Here is a 23,938-nt window from a genome sequence, read left to right as displayed (position 1 = left end):
CTTGCTTCTCCACCCCTGGATAGGATTTCAGTGTATGAAAACACCATGCTTTACATATCCATTGCCCTGTTGACGGACAGTAGGCAATGCTGCAGATCCTTTTCGGAAGCCCCTTTGTGTGTTTCCTTTCACTGACAACGTAAACGGCATGGCAGAGGACATCCTTGTACGCTGTGGAATGTTTCTGCAGCCCGCGCCCCTAGACGTGGCCAGCCGAGGGGTTGATCTATCTTTAGGACTCGGTTCTGGCCTGATCCTGACCCTGTCGCCTTATTCCACAGGGGACCCACCAGGCACCATGGCACAGAAAAACCAGCTCAGTGACGATGAGAAGTTCCTCTTCGTGGACAAAAACTTCATCAATAGCCCCGTGGCCCAGGCCGACTGGGCTGCCAAGAGGCTGGTCTGGGTCCCTTCGGAGAAGCAGGGCTTCGAGGCGGCCAGCATCAAGGAGGAGAAGGGGGATGAGGTGATCGTGGAGCTGGTGGAGAACGGCAAGAAGGTCACGGTTGGCAAGGATGACATCCAGAAGATGAACCCGCCCAAGTTCTCCAAGGTGGAGGACATGGCCGAGCTCACGTGTCTCAACGAGGCGTCCGTGCTGCACAACCTGAGGGAGAGGTACTTCTCGGGACTCATATACGTGAGTATCTCAGGGCAGCGGCTCACTTCCCCCGGGCCTGTACCCCAGAGGGCGGGCAGAGGGTTAGAGACGTGTTCGGGGTGCAGGTTGGGAGGCCCTGCGGTGAGATGGAATCATTTCGTCCTGGGTTCAAATCTCAGTCCTACCTTACCTGGTTCTGCGACATTGAACGGGTTATTTCGCGTCTCGAAGCCTCAGTTTTCCTCTCTGTAAAATGGGAAATAATCACCCTGTCCCCGTGAAAGGGGTGCAAAGATTCCAAATGATCGTACATGCAAAGCGCCAGGGCACACGGTGAATGCTCAACAGATCCCAGGGGAGGGGTTCCCTGCTCTTCCTCCCTCTCAGAAATAAAGAGCTCGTAGCATCCAGGGGTTACATCCTGGTCCATCCTGGCAGCCAAGCGGGAAGGAGACCGGAGGAGCTGGCTAGGTTTGTGGAGGCTTCTCCGTCCCAACTGGGAATGCGTGGGTTGGACCCGGTCTCCTCTGGGTCGACTGTGCTGATCGGAGTGGACCAGGGCTGCGCTGTCTGATATGGTAGCTGCCGGCCACAGGTGGCTAACTAAATTTAGATGTAAATTCGTTAAAAATCAACACTTCAAAATTCATTTCTTCCGTTGCACCGGCCGCATGCGTAGTGCTCAACAGCCACCTGTGGCTCATGGCCGTTGCACTGAATATTACAGGTACAGAATATTCCCGTCATTGCAGAAAACCTGTTGGACAGCCTGCTAGATGAGAGGGGACGGTGACACTCAGTGGGGCACAGGTTTCTTGTGGGTTTGGACCCACTCTCCCGAGCAAGAGGGACATAGGGAGCCCCCCGATGGCACAGGGGGCAGGGGGTCCTGCAGTCCAGCCTTTGTGTGTCTTGCCTCTCTGAAAGGGCATGCTGATCCCTTGGGGCAATTACCTACTTTCTCTGAAATTTTGTTTCCTTCTCTTTAATGTGAATACAAGAATAGTATCAGCCTCACAGAGTGGGTTTCTCTTAAAAAAAAAAAAAAAAGCTCTTGGTGCGCCCCCTGTCACATTGTCAGCACTCAGAATGCGAGGCGTTATTGTTATGGGTTTTGTTGCTGTTACGATCGTTTTTGTTATTACTAGTTGGATGTTCTTGGATCCTTTGCAACCTTGTGGAAACAGGCACTTTGTCGTTATGCTTCGGGTCCTGCCCCATACGTTTTGCCTCTTGGAAAATTACAAAAAGCCCCTAGTCATCCTTTAAAATGCCCTGCAGATTTTTTTTCCTAATTAGGAAAATAAGGCACTTTCATTACAGAAGAGTTGGAAAATTCAGAAAAGCATAGCGAACACGGAAGTCATCCTCCCCCCCGGAGATAAGAGCTGATCAGATGTTGCTGTGTTCTTGATCTTTCTTTGGGAGAATGGTACACGTAGCTATGTTTAAAAGCCTCTGCACATAGGTTAGTGACCTGCTCTTCTTTCCATGTACAAGTCGATGCTGAGCCTTCCCACATCTCAGTCAGTAACCCCCAAAATCCCCTTTTAAGGGCCGTGTAATCCATCCCATGGATGTGCCGTCACTGACTGTCCCTTCTTATGGATAGTTCAGTGGCTGCAACCGTGGCTTCCTGTAGGAGCCAAGTGGGGCCAGGGGAGCAACTCTCAATTATTAAATGCCTCTGCTGATCCGGATCCGGCACCTTGACACACTTTATTTCATTTAATCAGCACAACGTCCACTGAATAAGTACACTCGTCCCATTTTACGGGCGAGCAAGCTGAGTCCCAGCGAGGTACGGCCATCCTCACTCCCAAGCTAAGTGGGGAGAGCCGCTTTGTCTGCTCCACTCCGCCTGTGGAAACGTCATCCACCTGGGGCTCTCGGTACAGAAAGGGCATTTCTAAGGACACCAGTCTGCAGGGAAAACTGGCTGCTTCAGGATCAAGTCTCCCATCTGAGATGTGTCATCTCCATCCAGGAAGGTCGAGGGCAGGCCTGGGTACCAATATCCCCTGCTGTCCTCTGACACGGTGTTTGAGCCCAAAATAGAAATCAGAAAAAATGAGGGGCTTAGGGAGGTCCTGAGACCCAGAATATCTCTGACAGCAGATTAAAAAGTGAATCAAAGCTTCAAATTCCCGCTCTGCTTCTCCGGACAGATTAGATAAAAATCCTTCAGCCTCGTGACCACGCGCCTCCTCCTGTCTGGTCAATTTAATCACTTAAATAGAAACCGTTGTCCGTGAAGGAGGAGATGACGGAGGAGGGGGTGGGGAGGAGAAGACCGCAGGTTGCTCGCCCAGCGCATGACCGCAGAGGTGGCTGGCGGGTGATGCTGAGTGGCCGGGCGAGCCCGACTTTGCCCTTGGTCATGAACAGAACTTTCCCCTCTATTCTGCAAGGCTCACATCACACGACGCTTCTTCCATTAGGTCCTGGCTGACTCCTGTCCTCTTGGATCTAGAAAATTGGTAGAAGCCAGAGGGTCCTGTCTCCTTATCTTAGGGATGCAGGTTCTCGCCTGAGCTGCCGCAGATGTTCATGGCACACGTGGATGCTCATGGCACGCGTGGGTACGGACGTCGTTCTGATTCCTGGTCCAGCGCTCCCTTGCTCTTCTAGACACTGTCATTGGCTGGAGTTCCTCTGCCTGGAATTTTCCATGATGACTTAGCAGCTGGCTCTGTCGCTGGTGTTTGGCTGGGGGAACGGGACAAGGGTTTCCCAGTAGAGGGAGCTGAATTAAAGGTGTGGGCCTTGGTGGTACTGGGTACTGTCCTAAGTCCTCGTCGGCCCATTTCATCCTTTATGACAGCAGGGACAGCAAAGCTCACATCCCACCCTGCGCATGAGGTGACCGAGGCAGAGGGGTGACGTGCTTGCCTGGGAAGGGGCCTGGATCAGACTCTGGCCTGTGGGATGCTGAGAGTCGTGGGGCTCAGAGTCCTTGCCCCCAGGCTGCTTTATAATTAAGGGGAGAGAGGGAGATAAGACACACGGGTGCTAGATGCAAACATATGATGGATTCTAAAACAATGAATGGGTAAAGAACATGTGGTATGTCCATTCAATGGAGTATTACTCAGCCCTAAAAAAGAAGGAAATCCTGCCATAGGCAACAGCATGGATGAACCTGGAGGATGTTATGCTAAGTGAATTAAGCCAGTCACAGAAGGACAAATACTGCAGGATCCCATTTATATGAGGCACTGAAAATAGGCCAACTCAGGGACGAAAGAGTGGAATGGTGGTGCCATGCTAGGGGCTGGCAGAGGGGGAAATGGGGAGACGCTAATTAACAGGCATCAAGTTTTGGTTAAGCAAGATGAGTAAGTCCCAGAGATCTGCTGTGCAGCATCATGCCTATGGTTAACGATACTCTATTGTGCACTTAGAAATTGGTTAAGAGGGAGATCTTGTGTTAAGTGTTCTTACAAAAAAAAAAAAAATTCCCTAAAATGTAGGTTCTAAACTCAGGGCCTGTGAATGGGCCCTGGGGAATTTGTCAGCCTCCTGAGATTTAAGGAAAACTTTGTGCATATGGAATTTTTTGTGGGCAGAGGGTCTTAACTTTAATTAGACTCTCAAAGGAGCCTTGTTCCCCCTGTGGCAACAATGATGGCAGCTACTGTTCATTTAAAATTTACTATCTTATGAGTTTATAGTAATAATTATTATTGCTAACGCTATCCTTTTCTTTATGTAAGGGAGATGTACTATTTAGCCTCATTTTTTCAGATAAAGATAATGGGACCTAGAACACTTAATGAGCGATGGGACACAGCTGGGTCTCAAACAGGCAGGCTGGCCCGAGGGCCAGTGCCTTGAAGTGCTATCTCCTTTAATGCATCCAATGACCCCATGAGACAGAGGCTGTTACCCCATTTTAGAGGCCAGGACCCCGAGGCTCAGATGTGCTCAGTCCCATTGCTGGAAGTGGGCGGAGCTGGGATTCAGACAAGGTCTGTGTGCCCCAGGGCCGGAGTGACAACCCTGATGGTAAAGGGCGGTAGGGTGACAGGAGTCTAGGAGCAGGAGGTGATGGACGTGGGCTGGGGCAGGAGGGAACCGGGCCGTGGGTGCCAGCAGCTTTGAGTTGGACCAGCTTGAAGTGCACAGAAGGAAGGAATCTAACTTTTTATGATGATTTCTTGAGCACCTGCTAGCTGCTAAGTCACAGATTGCAAGCTGTTGGCCCAGAGTGAGTGATTTTTTTAAAACGTTGAGTTAATTTGATATACTTCCTCCCCCAAAAAAAGAAAAAAAGGAAATCTCAGTTTCTGGCATTGCTTGGAAAAGAAGAGGACCTGGCACCCTTGGACCCAGGTTGCCAGGTCACAGTCCCTGTTAGATGAGCTGTGTGCACTTTGTTTTTCCACAGGCCCCACCACTCCCTGTCGCCTCCCAGACCCTGGGGCTGAGTGTGGTTGGCTGTTGGTCACTGCACTTACTTTTTTTCCTCACACCTGGCCTGCTTCACTCATGTCTTACCTTCTTGGTCCCTGTGGACAGTGGGACCTTCTACTCTTAGGCCAAGTTCCTGGGGTTGGGATCATGATCCAGGGCAAAGATGTATGGACCCTCCTGTTCACTGGGTCTCCAAGCCCAAATAGCCCACTGTCGAACCCAAAAGGACCTTTTCCTGGTTCTGATTTCACTGTCCTGGGAAGACCAGGAGGTAAGGAGAGGCCTGCCTTCCAGACTCCAGCAGGTGACGATGTTTTCATCTTAGACACCTGGCCCAGTGACCTCAGTCTTCTCTGGAAGGAGTGTCCCCGAGGGTGTCTGGGAGCAGAGGCCTCTTGGCTGCCAGAGGGTCCTGGAAGGTGGAAGTAAAACACAACCGGAGGCTCCCCTTTCTTGAGCCCTGGGAACTAGCCATTTAGATCTTTCAGGTTGTTATTGCTTCAAAGACCCTCCCCAGTAATACAAGGCTATCCACGCAAAGCCCACAAGAGAATAGTTAAAAATAAGAAGCAGACATCACGTCTTGTGGCTTTTTCTTGTGTCTGTTCATAACTATCTATCTAGTCAGACTTAAGACATTTTTTGCAGCAGGCAATACATGCAAATATTAAATAAAATTGTATATAAGGGCATTAAGAACTTTCCTTTCATCCCCATTCCTCCTCTTCTGGTTCTCTCCTTAGAGAAACTGTGGGCACCAGTTTCTTGTGCAGCCTTCCAGGAATATGTCATATATATACAGGCAAATATATGTATACCTGTAGCCACATGTGTAGACATGTCCATATATGCCCATGTACGTATGTACTCTTTTTAACAGTGTTGTGCTATGATTATTGAGCCGACCCCCGACTGATGGTCATTTCGGTTGTTTCTAGTCTCTTTTGCCGTGAAAATCAAGGCTGCCTCGAATCGCGTTCTTGGCGGCCTGTGTCTGTCTTTGGGGTAGATGTTGAGAGGCATGACGTTGCATGTGAACCTGGTGAGAAAGGTGTGGTTACCCATTATTGCATAGACGGCAAGAGCTGGCTCAGGGTTCAGCCGCTCACACGAGTCTGGCAGGTAATGAGGGCAAAGCTGAGGTTCCCCCCCGGGGACGGTGTGACTTAACTCCTGAGTCCCTTGCTCCTTTCCCTGTTTATTCCTCGTTGCTGCTGGAGGCCGTGGGAGCAGCTCCCTGCTCGGGGCTCTGCAGCTGACCATATAAAGTGTCAGGGAGAAACTGGAGTCACTTCCTAATACGGTCACAAGAGGGAAACCCTGGGCCTGCGGCTGGGACCTGCTGGTGGCACGGGGCCCTGAGATGCTGGCCAGGACCCGGGAGGCAGGGATGTTGAAACCTCTGAACTCGACCAGCTGGAGAGGGGCTCGTGGGGTCGGGGAGGCAGAAACACAGCCAACTGCAAGTGGGCTGGGGCGGGCGAGGTTAACAGGGGTTGAAGGATGGAGATGGGACCTCCGGATGCCGAAGGCCAGCCACCCTGCATGGGGCGTGCTGCTGCCCGCCCGGTTCTTCCTGTCGGGTTGTCATGCCCTAGAAAGGCTTGCTCAATGGAACAGATATTCAGATCTGCCTAGAAGCGTGGGTTCAGTGCTCGCTGTGTGCGTAGCATGGGAAGTGTCCTAGCAAAGAGGAAGAAAGTAATGCCTCTCCTTCAGAAGCCGGTGATGGAGTTGGGAGGGCCGTGCCTTCCTTCCTGCCTTCTTTTCTTCATTTTCTTCAGCAAGTATTCACTGCATGAATGCCGTGTGCCCGGCTCTGTGCTGGATGCCGGAGGTACGATGGGGTGCAGCCAGCAGTCCAGGAGGTGACCTTGAGGCTGGGCCATGAAGGAGGAGAGGCAAATGGCTCTGGGAACATTGCAGGGAAAGTGTTCTAGGTAGAGGGAACAGCACATGTGAAGGTTCCAAGGTGGCAAGGTTTTCGTCATCATGAAACAAAGGCAGCATGGTATAGTCACTAACATTTATTCAGCACCGACTGTATACCAGGCACCATGCTAAATGCTTCACAGGTGTTATCTCACTGCGAACCTATGAAAGAGCTGCTATTACACCCTGCTTATTTGGCAGAGGAGGCTAACTGAGGCTCAGAGAGGTTAAGTAAATTGCCCAGGGTCACACAGCCAGGAAGTAACAGAATGAGGGTTCAAACCCAAGTCCTCAGTGCTTGATTCTGTACCCTCACCCAGTGCCCCTTACTGCCTCCAGATTAAGGCCTTGGGGGGAGTGGTTTGGCCTGTAAATGACACCCACATTCTAAAACGGGTGTGGCAGTTGGCAGAAGTGTGACCTTGGGAGGAGCTGTCGGTGGAACTGAGACCTGAAGGATGGATGGGGCTCGGCTGGCCATCGTTCTATCCATCGATCATTTATTGGGCACTTACTCTATGGGAGGCCGCATGCTGGGGACCAGGACACACAGCCCTGCCCTGGAACACCTCTGCTGCCCGCTCAACAAACGTCCACTGAGCATCTGCTGGATGGCACCCCGTGCGAGGCCCCATCTCATCACAGAGACGAGGGAAGCGCTGCCCCTGATCCAGGGAACCTTTGCATTCACTTGCCCCCCAGGCATTCATTTAGCAAGCACCTACTGTATGCCCAGGCCTGTGCAGGGCCTGAAGAGGAGGAGGAGGGGGCTCCCCGGTCGGCGCAGGGCTTTTGCAGCTGGCGCTGGCTCCAGGCCGACCGCGAACCCGTCAGGCTGGGTGCAGGTCCTGGCGCCGCTTACCTCCGCAGGGGCCTCCTCCCCTCACCATCCCGTTTCTTCTTTATGCCGTTCACCCACACGCGCCCTGTGTCCCACGTTTCTGCCTCTTGGTCTTTGCCCCGCTGCCTTCTGGCCTCTGCTCCCTCCTGAGCCGGTTGACACCCTCTGTCTGTTAGGACTCAGTGCAGGGAGCTCCCCAACCCTGAAAGTCTCCCATTCCCCCCCCCCCCCGCCCCCCGCCATGGGTTAGGGCCTCTCTTTACCTGGGCTCCATCCTTACTCTTATCACGTTGTTTCAAATGTCTTTGTCCCCCTTCTGACCTGTGGGCTCTTTGGGACGAGGCCTGTCGTTGATTGACTGAACTCCAATGTCCAGCACAGACCTGGTATACAGTAGGCGCTCAATAAACAGCTGATGGATGTTTAGACAGGCCTTTTGTTGACCCCAGGCCCTCCCCGCCCTCCTCAGGAGGACGGGGAGGGCCTGGGAGATTATTCGCTGCTCCCCCCACCAGTCCTGTACCTTCGGAAGCACACCGTTGTCCCCTCGCCCCTGACCCGTCACACGTCATTATCACCTAGCGCCTAGCAGATGGAGCCCTGGAGGACCCTCCCTCTCTCCAGTCAGCTGCAGCTTTGACTGAAAGCCCTTTGAGAGCAGGGCCTTGTGGTTTTTGATTTTCTACTCCAACCCAGCACATTGCACTGTGCCTAGGACATATGCACGGAATGAGTGAACGAGCGAGTGAATGCGTGAGCAAATGGGCAAATGAATGGATGAATGAATGAAGGAACAAGCAAGCCCTGGTTTCTGTTTCTGTAGACCAGCATAGGTCAGACAGCCGATTGGACAGCGCTCCCTCCTGAGAACTGGCTGAGCTGGGCTTGGCATCACCAGGGTCTTGCTGGGTGACTTTGGCTGAGTTGCTCACCCTCTCTGGTGTTTGGTTGGCCCTGAGTGTAACCGAGAGAGGGAATGTCTCCCCCTCCTCCTTTAGTCACTTCTTGGGGGAGCTGGAGGGCTGACACACTTCGTGGCCATCGGAGCCTCGGACGGCGCTGATGTTATGGTGGGGAAGACAGTCCCTGTGGGACAGGTTGGAGCCTGTCTCCTGGGCTGTGACCTCGACCGACAGGAAAATCTGCCGTGCAGGAAGGGACAGCCACAAGGACAGTGGGGTGGGTTTGCAGAGGGTCTTCACGGCCCCTCCCTCTTCTGATGATTTCTGGATGCTCTGAGGCACTTGGTAGGGCCAGACAAGTATTTTTATTAATGGTGGTAAAATCTACATAACATAAAATTTGCTGTTTTAACCGGTTGAAAGGACGCAGCTCAGTCAGCCCATTCACGAGGTGGTTCGACTCTCCCCACTGTGTCGTTCCGGGACGTTGTCAGAACCCCAGAAGGAAACCCCCTCCCCGTTAGCCGTCGCTCCCCATGACCCCCTCTCTCCAGTCCCCAGAAACCAAGGGTCTGCTTTCTGTAGCTACGGATTTGCCTGTTCTGGATGTTTCTGGAATCAGATGCTATGTGGCCTTTTGCGTCTGGCTTGTTTCGCTGAGCATCACGAAAGACGTCCCCGAGGTTCATCTGTGTTGAAGTGTTTGTCAACACCCTTCCTTTTTGTGGCCAGCTGGGTTTATCCCCATCTCACAGACAAAGGGTTACTTGGTGAATGGTCCAGAATACACGCTCTGGGGTTAACGGCTGTGATTTCTAGTTCTGAATTCCCCAGCAGCTGTGTGACCTGGTGACAACCCCACCAGGCCTCAGTTCCTCACCTGTCAAGTGGGCAGCGGGGGGATCACAGGGTCGTGGTCACAGGACAGGTGGGAGGTTTCGATAAGTAGATGCCTGTGACGTGCTCAGCTCGGCGCTCAGCACACAGCAAGTGCTCAATAAATGGCAGCGATTATTTAAGCCCATGGGGCTCAGGGAGGTGGAGTGACAGCAGGAAGGAAGGAGTGGAACCGGGATATGAACCCCACGCACTTATAAACTATGACACAGGCGGCCTGGAAATCCAGCCTTGCTCCTCTCTCCACTGCCTGGAAAATCAGTGATGCCCAGGGGCTCCCACGAGGACTCTGAGCCTCAGTTTACCCATCTCTAAAGTGAGAATAGGAGCACACCTCTCTGACAGTGCTACCATGGGGAGGGAACGAGAAAATGCACACAGTGGTGCTCAATAAATGCAGGCCGTGATGGGTGTTCTCACACCAGGGCCCTGCGGGCTGGATGTCTGAGCTCTCCTCCCTGCTGTGGGCTGGAAATAAACTTGGGCTCTCTGTCCGCAGACGTACTCCGGCCTCTTCTGCGTGGTGGTCAACCCCTACAAGCAGCTGCCCATCTACTCAGAGAAGATCATCGAGATGTACAAGGGCAAGAAGAGGCACGAGATGCCGCCCCACATCTATGCCATTGCCGACACGGCCTACCGGAGCATGCTGCAAGGTGAGCCGGTCTGCGGGGTGGACGGGAGCCCTCACCGGGCAAGGAGTGGCCTGGCCAGGGCATCTCCATCACGGGAGCTCCCCGAGGAGCCCACCACGGCTGCCCGGGGCCGCCTCCGAGAGCGCCTGCTCTGCCCGGGGCCCCTCCTGTCCCGCCTGCCTGCCGTCCTCGCCAAGAATGTGGAGCTTGGCAGGCGGTGCTGGGACCCAGGAGCCCTGTGACTGAAAAAGGGAAAAAGCAAGCGGAGCATCTGTGTCTGCAGCCCGGACGGTGAGGGAGAGCATGGAGCTTGGGCAAATACGGGCATGGACCTGCGCCAGCTCCCGTGCCCGCATCCCTCCGGCCGCCCGAGGCCCTGGCCAGGCCAGCTGTCTGGGAAATGCTGTAACACTAGTCCCTTTGGAAGGGAAGGGGGTGGGTGGCAGCCTGGGGGCTGAGCCACCCAGAGCTGGTTTGGCAGCTGTCACTCACTCCCTGTGGGATGGTGGACAGATGTTTTCTCCTCTCCGGCCTCAGTTTCCTCATCTGTAAAAGGGATGACAGAATCCATCTTGCAGCTGGTGGTGAAGATGGTAATGCAGCCTTTCCCAGACTTTTGCATGTCACCTCCATGTTTGTGTATATTATTCTTCTTCTTCATCAATAAACTCTTCATCGAGATAAACCTACATACGGGAGAGTGCATAAAGTGCACACGTTTAAAATGTCCAGCCTAAAATTAATTTTTACGTATATCTACAGTCATAGAATCGCCATGCAGACCAAGATGTGTAACAGATTTCCAGAAAGTTCCCTCACGCCTCTTCTCAGTCGACACCTCCTCAGCAGCCCCCAGAAGTAACTAGTCTTCTGATTTCTGTCACCGTTAATCAGTTTTCCTTGTTTTTAAACTTCATATAAATTACATATTTATATTATTTGCTTAATATTTTTCTTATAAGCACCACCCTATTTCAAACTCCAACCTATTTCAGACTAAGAAGTGTACTCTGCTAGTCAGGAGCATGAATTCTGGAACAGGGCTGCCTGTGTTCAGATCCCAGCTCTGCCACTCCCTAGCTGTGTGACCTTGAGTAAGTTGCTTAACCTCTCTTTGCTTCTGGTTCCTCATTTGTAAAAGGATGACAATAACATAGGGTCAGTGTGAGGATTAAATGAACTATTGTGGATAAAGTGCTTAGAACAGCGCTTGGTCAAAATTCACTGAGTGTAAGCTGTTATCATCATCATGCACGAAACCAGATGTTGGACATGCCAGCTATATATATTTTTTCTAATGCACATTGAAAATAATATATAACTATTAAAGACTGTTAATCTGAGTGGCACCTAAAGTCACTCCCCACACTTTAGGGTGCCTGCACTTAGGGTACTTACTGTGCGTCATGCAATGCCTGGTGTGGCAAAAGCTTGAAAAGTAGGAGTTTGTTATTATAGGGCTTCTTCTCAGCCTCTGTTTGAATAGGAGTTCGGGTCCAGGCACGTATCCCCTTCAACACAAACACGCACATTCACTCCTTTTTAGTCTTCCGCCCAATCTGTGAGGTGGGGTCGGTGTTACTGCCTGCAGTTTAAAATAGAGGCAACTGAGTCTCCGAAAATGCCTGGAAACTGGGGGCGTGACCCCGGGGGGCTTCTCCCAGGAATGCAAGGCTGGTTCGATATCCAGAAATCGATCCGTGTAACAGTATAAAGAAGAAAAACCCTACGATTAGATTGATTAATGCAGGAAAAAAAGCATTTGACGAAATTCAACATCCATTCGTGATAAAAACTCTGAGAAAACCAGGAATAGAAGGGAACGTTATCAACCTGATAAAAGGCATCTACAAAAAACCTACATCTAACATCGTGCTTAATAGCGAGAGTCAATGCTTTCTGCCTAAGATGAGTAACAAGATAAGGATGTCCATTCTCACCACTCTTACTCGATATTGTACTAGCAGTTCTAGCCAATGCAATAAGGCAGGAAAAAGAAACTGGGGCGTCTCTGCATCGTGAGCTTCTTCTGCTGGACTCCCTTCGTCCCCTCTCAGCAAATCCCTTGGCCTCAGCGGAGCTGAGCTCTTGCTTTCCTTATGAAGTGTTTTGCATGCACAACGAAAAGGGCAACACCCATCCCAGTGTCATCAACCTCTGGGGAGAGACCAGAGGATTTTCTTTCCTATAAATGGGTCTGGGCTTGAGATACAGTCCTCCTGTCCTTACACTTGGCAAAGGGCAACAGAAAAGGGCTTTCATGATTCTAAAGCCGTGCACAGTTGTGACCTGACTGTTGGGTGTGAATAGTCCAGAGGTTGCAAACTGACAGCTGGTGGGCTGGATCCAGCCCTCACGTGAGTTTGGTTTAGTGCATGTGGAGTTTTAAGGATGCTTGAATTAGTCACCAACTTTTAAAAAATGGGGAGATCGTACCTAAAAATCCAGATTTCTAGGTTGTTTTGAAAATATTGGAACAGCTGGCAACACTGGGCCTGTGTTCCCATGTGTCAGCCGGCCCTTTGGGGGCGGGGTGTGGGTTCTACGGCTCCCCAGTCCTCACCTGGCCTGGGGCACTCGTTTGTGTTCACCGTCGAGCCCCTGTAATCGCCCCTGCAATGCTCCTTCAAGAGTGTCCTGAGTTGGGAACAGAGGGGAGCCCGAGTCCTGGGAGCTCCTGAGGGAAGGGATCCAGGTGTACCTAGGAGATACCCCCTCAAGGTAGAGGGGCTCAAGTATAAGCACCCCAAGTTACTGACAGGGTTAGCCAAACCCCACAGGAATGACCCAAGCTGCACCACTTCAGACACAGGACTGCCATTACCTCCAAAGGCTAGCAGATGGAGCCTTGCATAAAGGGCTGTGGAGATACAAGCTTAGGTTGTAAAGTGATGACTCTTGGAGTTAGGTATCTATCTTTGTAAAAAAGAAAGAAAGACAGAAAGATAACCCTTTGTGGTCTCCCTAGATGGGAAAGTATGAAATAGTGGTTCATGTACCTCTTTGGGAAGCTGAGCATCACAAAATTACAGTGTTCGTAACATTTGGGGTACTTTTGGTTGCAAGGCGCATAGCAACCAATTAGGGTGACTTAAGAAGAGTTTGTTACCTCATGTAAGAAGTCTGGAGGCTGATGATTTCAGGGTTAGTTAATTCATCAACTCAAAAACAGATTTCTTTGGGATTTTCTTGGCTTCTCCCTCATGGTCACAAGTTGGTGGCCATAGCTCCAGACATCACATCCTTGTGTGATGATATCCAAAAGCATGAAGAAAGTTGAGGGATAGGTTCTTTTTCTATGTCTCTCTCTTTTTTTTTAATCAGGCAGGAAAACTTTTTCCAGAAATTCCTCAGCAGGCATCCCTTATTTCTCATTGGCTAAAGCTTGGTCACATGCTAGCCTCTAAGCCAGTCATTGGCAAAGGGGACTGGGATGTTCATGATTGGTTTGGACTATTCCCGGTTCTTTCCTGGAGCTGAGGGAGCTCCCACTAAGCACATTTTACCTCAATACCAAGATGAAATAAAATTCCATTAGTGAAGAAGAGGGGGGGAGCAGTGACAGGTAGGCAATGCCAGTGCTCTTAAGACATCTATGTGTAACTTAAAAAAAACTTCAATATTATATATTCATTCTGGAAGAATTAAAACATGTATTTAAGCAAAAGAGAATATACCAGCACCCATAATTCTATCATCCAGAGATCAGCACCATTAACATTTTGGTCTGCAACCTTTCGTACGCTAACTGAGCTGAACGGTGTGAAATGAAGGAGGTTTTGACTATCTGAGAATAATTGGTTCCAGAAAAAAATCACTTAAAACACGGACCAAAGTTTCACTGTAGATAGTAAGGAAAAAAAAAGTTCAACTGAGCTTTAAAAGTGACATTGCAAATTATCAATGTATGTTTATTTATTATTATTATTTTTCTTTTTGTGGTGAGGAAGATTGGCCCTGAGCTAACATCTGTGTCAGTCTTCCTCTATTTTTTGTATGTGGGACGCCACCACAGCATGGCTGGATGAGCAGTGGGTAGGTCCACACCCGGGATCCTAACCAGCACACCCTGGGCTGCCGAAGCGGAATGTGCACACTTAACCGATGCGCCACTGGGCCAACCCCTCAGAGGATAATTTTTGTGGACTTACAGGACGGGTCACCAGTCTTCCCAAGGGCTTCTTTCACGTCTTTGGTGTTTAGCACAGTCTCACAAAGCCCTGTTGTGCTCCTGATGACTCTCTGACATTCGATTGTGAATGGCCCTGACTTTTCATGGCCTTTCCAAGCTCACTGACTTTGTGACACTCAGCACCTTCAGGGAAATCGACAGTTTTTCGGAGCTACCCTTTTGGTGTTTGTATCATGATGATGGATATTGACACTCAGTCTTCAGCAGGGTGGAGGCATCGAGTCAGTGGGTGCCAGAGAAGGATGCTGTAATGGGGTCTAATTTCCTACCTGGTTGACTCATTGAAAACTCTTTTGGGGTTGTGATAACTTTTTTTTTTTTTTTTGCTGGGAAAGATTGGCCCTGAGCTAACGTCTCTTGTCAATGTTCTTCTTTTTTTAATTCTCCCCAAAGCCCTGGTGCATGGCTGTGTATTCTAGTTGTAAGTCCTTCTGGTTCTTCTATGTGAGCCGCCACCACAGGCTACTGACAGATGAGCGGTGTGGTTCCACAAGCGAGAACCGAACCTGGGCCACCGAAGCAGTGAGAGCCCCAAACTTTAACCACTAGGCCGTCAGGGCTGGCTCTGTATTGCGGTAACTTTTGCTTCCCTAGACAACCTCCCGACTTTGGGACAATGATGTACTTGATGACAAGGACCCCCTGTGTTAACACAGTTAATACATTTCATTCTTTTTAGGCTCTAGAGTTTCACACAAAATTATATCATGAAACAGAAAATCACTTAGAAATGTTGACACGTTCTAAACCCCAAGAGGAAACACAACCGTGAGCACCCGCATCCGTAAAGGATAAGCTCTCTGTTTAGTTTGAATGCTCATCCATAGTGGATACACACGCATCCTTTTTGGTGTTACCTGGTGCTTTCCGGCCAACTAGTGATGACAGACTCCAGCGAAAAAAATCTTCGAAAAAAAATCACAGAGACAAATGTCGGCTCGGGAAGAATCCTTTTTTTCTCTGTGAAGTGGGAATTTGGTTTTTATGAAGGGCTGTGTAGGGCCAGTTCATGACTCCGTTGACGAATGTTGCTATCCCGAGGCTGTAAAGTCACTCGGCTGCGGTGCCCCGTGAGCTGTCTGTCTCATTGGAAATAGTTAGCGGCTGTGGCTTTCTCCTCAAGTCCTTTGTGGAGAAGACGGGGTGTGAAGAGGTAGGCTTGGGGAAGGATGGATGACGCGTTCCCTGAATACAGAAGGAAGCATTTAAGATGTGTTACGTGGACCCTATGTTCCCGAGGACGCATAAACTCCGTAAGACCCACGAACTCCGTCCTTGTCTGCCTGTTCATCAGTGCCCCTCCCCCACGGTTGCTGGTACCCGGCATGTAGTAGCTGCCCAGTTAATATTTGTGGATGAATGAAGAGCTGTTAGAGTTGTTTAAAGAAAAGAACCACCCAGGGTCAGGATGGGTGGAGGCGGGTTGTCTGAGAGGGGTGGAGGTTTACAAGCCTTGAAGGATGGTTTCCTAAGATGGGAGAAGGGGAGCTGGGGTGGTGTGGAGGGGAGAGTGGGTGTGATGAGGATGGCAGGAGCCAGCCTAGAGGCATGTCCGGCTCAGCCGTTTGCTGCCTCAGGGCAGTTGGGAATATGGGGGGCGGGAATCTTTCTAAGACACAATTCACCAACACCTCCCCTCCCAAAAGGAAGCCAAGCACCTCGGGGGAGAGAAGGGGATAAGAGAAGTAGGCATTTTAGAAAGGCATCTTATATGTGTATGCAAATTATAGAATGCATATGTAAATTATGCCATGTTTGCTTTTTCAATTTCCCCATGCTTTTTTGTTTGTTTTTGGAGAGATGATAACATTGCTGTCCTTTACTGTTTCTGTCATTTCTCCTTCTCCAGGGGTAACCATTATCAACTCTTCTAACTGACTTTTTGATATTAACCTCCGTAATCTCTCAAATACTTGATCGTATTGTTGATATCTTACTGTTTCTCTCAGTTTTAGGTATTATTTAGGTATTGATTTCTCATCGTGGAAAATGAGGATTTAGCTCTCTTATTGCCTTGTTTTGTCCCTACTGCCGCCCTCCCACATACACACCCACACCCCCCCATACACCCATCTCACAGACTCCCAGTCTAGTTTTATATTAATTTTGGTGAAATCTGTACTTAGAATTTAAATTACTGTAACAGTACAGATGCCTTTCTCAGCTGAGCTCAGCACAGTCTTGTCATTACTTTGCCTGTACAATTTATTCTTTTCCCTGGAGTTAGTAATTGCCTTTTTTTTTTTTCTGACTTGGTTTTCTGTGTACTTAATCGCTAATTCTATCCCAAATTCTCCTTCTAAATGTGTGACTCTCCTTTTTATATGTCCAGGTATGTGTTGGAAATCCTCCTGACATCCTCTCCTGGAGGGGGATGGCTCTTGGAGCCTTCTGATCAGCCCCGGCCCCCCTCTATGACAGGTAGCTGACATCTGGGAGCTTCCTTATCATCCTTGGAATTCCCTTCATTCAATTCCCTCTCATGGTGGTGTCCTTGTTCCCTAGTTTCCACGTTGTCCTCTTTCTTGATTTACCCTCCTGTTTAAATGGAGCACCTTCTCAAGAAAGAAATTGAGATCTTGCATATCTGAACGACTTGATGCCTCTCTAATATTTAAGGGCTAGGTTAGCTGGATTTAAACATTTTAAGCAAGCAATCATTCTTTCAGAATTTTTAAGGCATTGCTTCATTGCCTTCCAGCTTCAGTTTCATTTATGAGAAGATAAAGGCCAATCTGATTCTTGATCCTTTGCGTGTGACTAGGGTTTTTTTTTCTTCTTCTCTGGAAGCTTTTAAACTCTTCTTAACCCTCCTGTTCGTGACAAGAGATTTGGCGTGGCTCTGTCTTCACTCTCTGCTGGAGATTTAATGGTCCTTCTTAATCTGTAAACTCGAGTCCTTAAATTCTGGGAAATTTTTGTGAATTATTTCCTTGCTGATTTCTTTCTCTGTGTGTTCTCTATTCTGTTTCTCTAGAAGTCTTATTTCCATAATGGAACTCCTGGACTGTTCCTGTAGTTTTTATCTCTTTCTCTTGTCTTCTGATTCCCTTATCTTTTTCTTATTCTATCTTCTGGGCAATTCAACTTTATTTTACAATCCTTCCACTGGGTTTTAAATTTCTGCTATTATATATATATATATATATATATATATATATATATATGTAATTTCCAAGAACTCTGCTTTTGAATATTTCTTTCATATAGGCTTTGTGTGTGTGTGTGTGTGGATGCAATGTCCTTTTTCTTGGAGGGAACTCCTCCGTGGACAGTCTCTGTTTTCTCCAAGATGCATATTTTCCTATTTACTTGTTTTAACTTCTCTCTGTCACCTTAGTGGCTTTCTTCAGATGTCTGTCCATTCCTCTGGAATGCATTAGTGCATGGGTGCCAAAAAGTTGATGGAAGCTCTGTGCTTGCAAGAGGAGCTTGCTGCTGCCGAGCTTGGCTGTAGTATGATGGAGCTGGGCTGTTCCACTGGGGCACCATATCTTTCAGTCTTTTTTCTTGGGCTCATCAGATTCTTCAGAGAAGACTTGTGCCATCTGCTTCTTGGAGGGTAAAAATCTGTCTCCCATCGTTTTGAGTGTCTAGTTGAGAAGGGGCTGAGGGTTTCAAAATTCATGATGAAATTTGCATGCCATCCTCCTTCTTTCAAATGTGGTCTCTGGTGTCCCCAGGGCAGACTCTGTGTTTAACCCTCTCCAGAGAATAAAGCTGCCACCTGCTGTGGGAAGGGCAGTCACTTGGCTGCGAGAGTGTAGATGTCCGGAGTGTCTAGCAGCTTCTCAAACAGACTGTCAACGGGTCCTTCTGTTTTGATGCCCTCCTTTGCGCTCTCTTCCATGGGCTCCTGTTCCTGCCTATCACTGAGGTTTGGGCTGGGAGCAGGGGGTTCAAGTGGCTTCTCAGCTTTCCCCACGGCCGCCTTAGACTTCTCCTTTCTCGGCACTGTCATCGTTCATCCTGTTTTCTGGCTTCCGAGGTCGTGTTGCTGTTCTGTCCTCTCCAGTTCATTTGAACTGGTTTTGAAAAACCCCCTTCCTGTCATTTTAGTAAGGTTTGGGGAGGGAGGAGAATTAAATGCACGCGTTCAACCCCCTATCCTTCGATGGGAATTCTCTTGTGCCTTCTTTTCCAAAGAAGTGATGATGATGCTGGTGGATTTTTATTGCATGCTTCCTATATGCTCAGGGCTTTGCAGGAATGTTCTCGATTAGTCCCTCCTACAGCCCTACAAGGTGGGCAGGATCAGATTAAGACTTTTAAAAGGAAGCTCTGAAACTATTATGACGCCTGCATAGGTAATCCAGAATAAAAACGATACTAAATGATAAAGGAAGGCTAACCAAGTTTTTATTTTTCTCGTAACCTTTTGCCTTGATGGTTTTCATGAAAGAGCAAATATTGAATCTTTTCAAAATTTTTATTTGCCCCTCCCTTCCTTGGCCTGTGTGCGTGTGCACATGAACCCAGGTTTATGTGACTTGTCGGATAAGATAATCCAAAGCTGGAGGCAGGTGCTGTCTTTAGTCCCATGTTATGGCTGGGGAAACTGAGGCTCAGAGAGGTCAAGAACTTGCCGAAGGGCATGTAAGCGTCGGAGCCGGGTTTGAACTTGGTTAGTCTGATGGAGTAGTCTGTGGCTTGCCTGGTCGGTTGGTGGCCCGGAGCAGCGTCCGCCCGCGCAGGCTGGTGGCTCCTGCAGGTCTGTCTTACATGTCAAGGTGTGGAAGGCTCAGAGCTCGGGAAGCTGGAGACTTCAGTAAATCAATGTGATGAATGTGGGAAAAACGCCACTACAGCTTTCCTGACAAACCCCTCTGGGTCCCCGCCTCTCCTCCCAGGGTCCCCGGGTTGGGTCCGGGTTGGGGTGAAAGGCGGATAAGATTTCACTCTGACGTGGAGAGAGCAGCCCTCAGGGTCTGTCACCCTGTGCACGATAGCGACTGGAAGTATTTTGTCCTCACCTAATTAGCACCAAATGGCCACTCTCAGGGGATTAAACAAGAAACAACAGCTGGCCTTTATCAGCTCGGACACTTGGCTGAACCCTCCCCAAACCGAAGAGAGTCTGGAAGGTGGGATGGTCCAACTCCACTCTCTGCTTTGAGTTCCCACACTCCCCCAGGCCCCCCACACTTGGGTGCGTCCGTCTGTCCCTGGTCGGTCGTTGGCCCTGCCGCTCAGCGCCCTGCAGGGGCAGCCTCTTCATTTGATAGACTGGAGAAACAGAGCTCAGAGCAGAGTGTGGAGCCTGGAGACGTCACCTTCGGCCGCCCTAGACACATTTTATCTTCCCTCCGAGGCAGTGTGGTAAAGTGGAGTGCTGTGGCCCCCATTTAACAGATGCGAAAACTGAGGCCCCAAAAGGCTAAGGGACTGGTTCAGACTTATGATGGCCAGCACCACGCTCTAAGCAACTGAGCTCACCGGCCAGTCGATAGGCCTTAGAATTAGGAAAGGGGTTGAACTTGCCTAACACCCTGTCCTCCTGGGACAGAATGGGCCCCCTCTATAACCGCTTCACTGGCTCTCTGTTAGATGACAGTGAGGATGGAAATGGTAATGAAGATGGTAATAATAGCAATTACTGGGCTCTTATATGTGCCGTGGGTATCAAGCTCTTTGCATATCCACTCTCATTTCTTCCTTTTCATATCCTCGAAAGGCATGGATCTTCGTCCCTATTTGCCTAGTAAAGAAGCTGATGCTCTGAACAGCAAAGTGTCTTGCCCAAGAGGTGGCGCCGGGAAGTAATTCCAAGTCGCTTTGCTGCAGAGACTCTGCTCCTACAGGGTGTCCCCAGAGAGGGGACCGGGTGCATGCCTCTCTGCCCGGTGGAGGTTTTGCAGCAGCTCTCGGCGCTGTGTCTGGCCGGGTGGGGGTGCGGGCTGATGGTGGCTCCGTCTGTCTGGCTCAGTCTGCGTGGAAGGGTTGGGAAGAATCGCTTGTCACCCTGATTTATCATGAGAAGTCCACGTCCTCTGCAAGGACATGAGGAAGGATAAAGGATCATCTGATTCTTGACGAGGCGCTTACGGACCTCCCTGGTGTCTTACGGGGAGGGGCGAGCGCTCAGGAGAATTAATCTTTTTAAATAAGCAGTGACTGTGGAGTTGAAGAAGCAGAAATGCTGAGGGGGGTGGATTTGGGGAACTTCAGCTGACACTTGGAGATGCGTTTCTCGTGGACTGCGCGTGCTCCAGCCTCCTCCCTCTGGGTCCTGGCGGCCTCGAGGGAGTCCGGCGCCCCATTCCCTTTCTCACTCAGCAGTGTTGATGGAGGACCCCCTGGGAGTCAGGTTCTGCTCTGGGCAGAGTCTGGCGGGGGTGGGCAGGGAGCAGGTGCTCATCAAATCTTCCCAGAAATACATGTGCCATGAGGGAGGTCCAGGGAGCTGAGGGGTGGACCCCTGGGGCCTGTCCTAGGCCGGGGGCGGGGGGGAGCCCTCCTTGGGAGGTGACACGTGGGCTTAACCAGGGAGCTACATATGGGATGAGAGGCTGCTGGGGCTGGAGCAGAGAGAAGGAGAGAGTGTGGGAGGTGGGTGCTGAGGCCCGAGAGGCCACCAGGAGACCACCACATTGGTCTTCCTCTACTGCATGCCCCTGAGCTGGCCAGTTCTGCTTCGTGAGGGTCTGGAAAATTCCTGTTGGGGTCCAGGACGAGCCTTCAGAATTTCTCTGCTGATCAAGAATCTCTCCGTAGCCAACGCTGCCGGGGGGAGAAGGGTCGGGGGAGGACGAAAGGGGGAAAGAGAAGGGCTCTGACTTACGCAGGGCGTGGGCTCTGGAGCTGGGTTTGAATCCCGGCTCTGCCAACACGCCCGCTTCTCTGTGCCTCAGTTTCCCCATTTGTCCCATGAGGATAATAACTGTGCCAACCCCAGTTGTCGTGAAAGTTGATTTGGACAGTGCATCGCAGCACAGCGCTGGTCAGGGCAGGTGCAGCCGGCGGCAGTTGTCATCTGCTAGGGCCCACGATGGAGGCCACCACTGACGTTGGCCTTGGGTCTGGACCCCTCGGACATCCGCCTTCATGTGTGGCATTGAGTGGGGAGCTGCTCTCTGCACACAGCGGAGGCTGTGTCCTCCATTCCTCACTGGCCTGGCGGTTAGTGGTGACCCCCTGGGACGCAGGCCTGGCCACCTCCCTCTAGCTGGGTCCCACAGCAGCCTGGCACGAGAAGGAAGGAAGAGAAGCAGCGAGCCCCGGCTGCTCACTTGGTTTTCTCCTTTTATGGTCAGCCTGCACGCCTCTGGCTCCCCAGCCATAAACCATGAGCTCGTGTTTGGGATCCGGCCGAAATAGCTGGTCTGCGGGCAGCTGGGCGTCTCCCGAGAGGCTTCAGGCCGCTGCGGGGGAGGGACCGCCCGAGCCCTTTATCTCCTCTGAGAGCTCCCCGCAGACTTGCACATCCAAGGCCAGGAGAAGAGGGGAGAGGGGCCCGTTTGGGGGTGGCTGCGAGGCAGCGTGGACTCCAGGCCCTGGGCTGGGAAGCTCAGCCAGAGGCAGGCGATTCTGGAGGCTGCCCCTGGGCTCTGCACGTCTCTGGTCTGTCCTTCCCACCTCAGACCTGCTGTGTCCCAGCCCCTCTGCGTGGGGTGCTCTGTCTCCCCTGAGGATACCTACATGCTGCCCGCTGCAGCTCAGCTGTCACTTGAGCTGTGAAGCCTTCCTGTCTGTCCCGGAGAGCATCAGCACCAGCTCTTCCTTCCGTCTGACTGCCCCGCTGCATCCTAAAACTCTCAGAAGCAAAGACTAAGTAGATCTTAGTGAACTTTGTGTTTCCAGTGCCTGGCACATAGTAGGGCTGCAGGACTTGTTTGTTGAGTGAATATGTGACTACATGAATAAGTGCTTACCGTTGCTTCTATCTCAATTGAGAGAGATTGATCGATTGATTGGCATCAGCCAGCCTTCCCTACTGTGCGTCAAGCATTGTTCCTGGCACCGGGATCAGGCACAGCCCTGACCTTCAGGGGCTCACGGGCTAGTGAGAGAAGCCTTAAAAGCAGTTGGTGACTGTTGGAAACCTAATAGATCCGTGTGAAGTTGAAGGAGTCAGATCTGTGGATTCAGAGATGGTGTAAAATGAGCATCGTTTTTAAGGAAGCCCTAGTGTGGTACAATTTATACACCATAAACGAATCCACTTCAGGAATGCAATTCACTGGTTTTTGGCGAATGTTCAGGGTTACGCGGCCATCACCACAGTCTAATTTTATATTTCTATCACCCCAAAAAGAAATCTTGTGCCCGTTCATAGTCACTCCCCATTCCCACCACCAGTTCCAGGCAATCACTAGTCTACTTTCTGTCTCTGTAGATTTGCCTACTCTGGACGTTTCGTGTAAATGGGATGCAGGATGCAATATGTGGTCCTTTGTGAGTAGCTTCCTTCACTGAGCATCATGTCTTCAAGGTTCCTCCATGCTGTAGCCCGTATCCGTGCTCCCCTCCTTTTTATGGCCGAGTAATATTCCGTTGTGTGGATGGACCACATTTTGTTTATCCATTTACCAGTGGATGGACATTTTTACTCTTTCTGCTTTTTGCCTCTTATAAATAATGTAAAGTAACATAATTTTTAGTAAGGTAGAAAAGGAAAACTTTCCTCATCATATCACAGATTGCTACCGTTGCAAATAATCTGTACCCTTGCCCCCGAAAAAGTATCGAGGTGAAACAGTGGTCACAGTGAGGTTAAGTGCCACGATGGAAGGAAACTTTCGACTGTGGGAGCCAGGGCCACCACCAGGCCACGTGGCACCTTTATAGAGTTAAAAAAAGGCACCCCTTTCTCAAGGGGCTTTTCCTCCATCTGCTGGAAGATTGTTGTAATAAATATGCAAATCTACAATGACCAATGTGAACGATTCCCTCTCGAGTTATGCAGTGTACAACTCACACCACTGTCCATGGCAGCCCCAGCGGGGGTATGTGGTAAAAAGGCCCCCAACTTAGCTCTAGGGAGGTATGGAGTCAGAGAAAATATCCTAGAGGAGTTGACTCCCAAGACGACATTTCAAGAATGGCTTAGAGTAAACACCCAAAAGAATTGAAAGCAGGTACTCAAACAAAAACTTGTGCATGAATGTTCACAGCCGCACTATTCACAACAGCCACAAGGTGAAAACAACTCAAGTGCCCAGCAGTGGATGCATAGATAAACAAAAGGTCTCATATCTATACAGTGGAATATTATTCAGCCATGAAAAGGGATGAAGTTCTGATAGGTGTTACAACGTGGGTGAGCCTCAACAACATCATGCCAAGTAAAAGAACCAGACACAAAAGGCCACATATGGTGTGACTGCATTTATGCGAAATGTCCAGAATAGGTAAATCTAGGGGACAGAAAGCACATTGGAGGTCCCCAGGGACTATGGGGAGTGATTGCTTAATGGGTACAGGGTTTTATTCTGGGCTGATGAGAGTGTTTTGAAACTAGACAGAGATGTTATTTACACAACGCTGTGCACATGCTCCATGCCTCTGAATTGTTCACTT

General features: G+C 50.2%; 1 protein-coding gene across 4 annotated transcripts in view; it reads left to right on the top strand.

Moving 5' to 3' along the window:
• MYH11 (myosin heavy chain 11) overlaps positions 1 to 23,938 on the top strand; it is a 117,379-nt gene that overhangs the window by 13,798 nt on the left and 79,643 nt on the right. For all 4 annotated transcript variants that reach the window (XM_046666373.1, XM_046666372.1, XM_046666375.1 and 1 more), the window contains exons 2-3: positions 282 to 643; positions 10,092 to 10,248. In XM_046666373.1, coding sequence (XP_046522329.1) covers positions 299 to 643; positions 10,092 to 10,248 — 502 coding nt within the window. In that variant the 5' untranslated portion in view covers positions 282 to 298. The remainder of the gene's footprint in view (positions 1 to 281; positions 644 to 10,091; positions 10,249 to 23,938) is intronic.

This window comes from Equus quagga, chromosome 7 (genome assembly GCF_021613505.1).
Source record: "Equus quagga isolate Etosha38 chromosome 7, UCLA_HA_Equagga_1.0, whole genome shotgun sequence".
NCBI classification, from domain to species: domain Eukaryota; kingdom Metazoa; phylum Chordata; class Mammalia; order Perissodactyla; family Equidae; genus Equus; species Equus quagga.
This window is presented reverse-complemented; position numbering and strand designations above follow the sequence as displayed.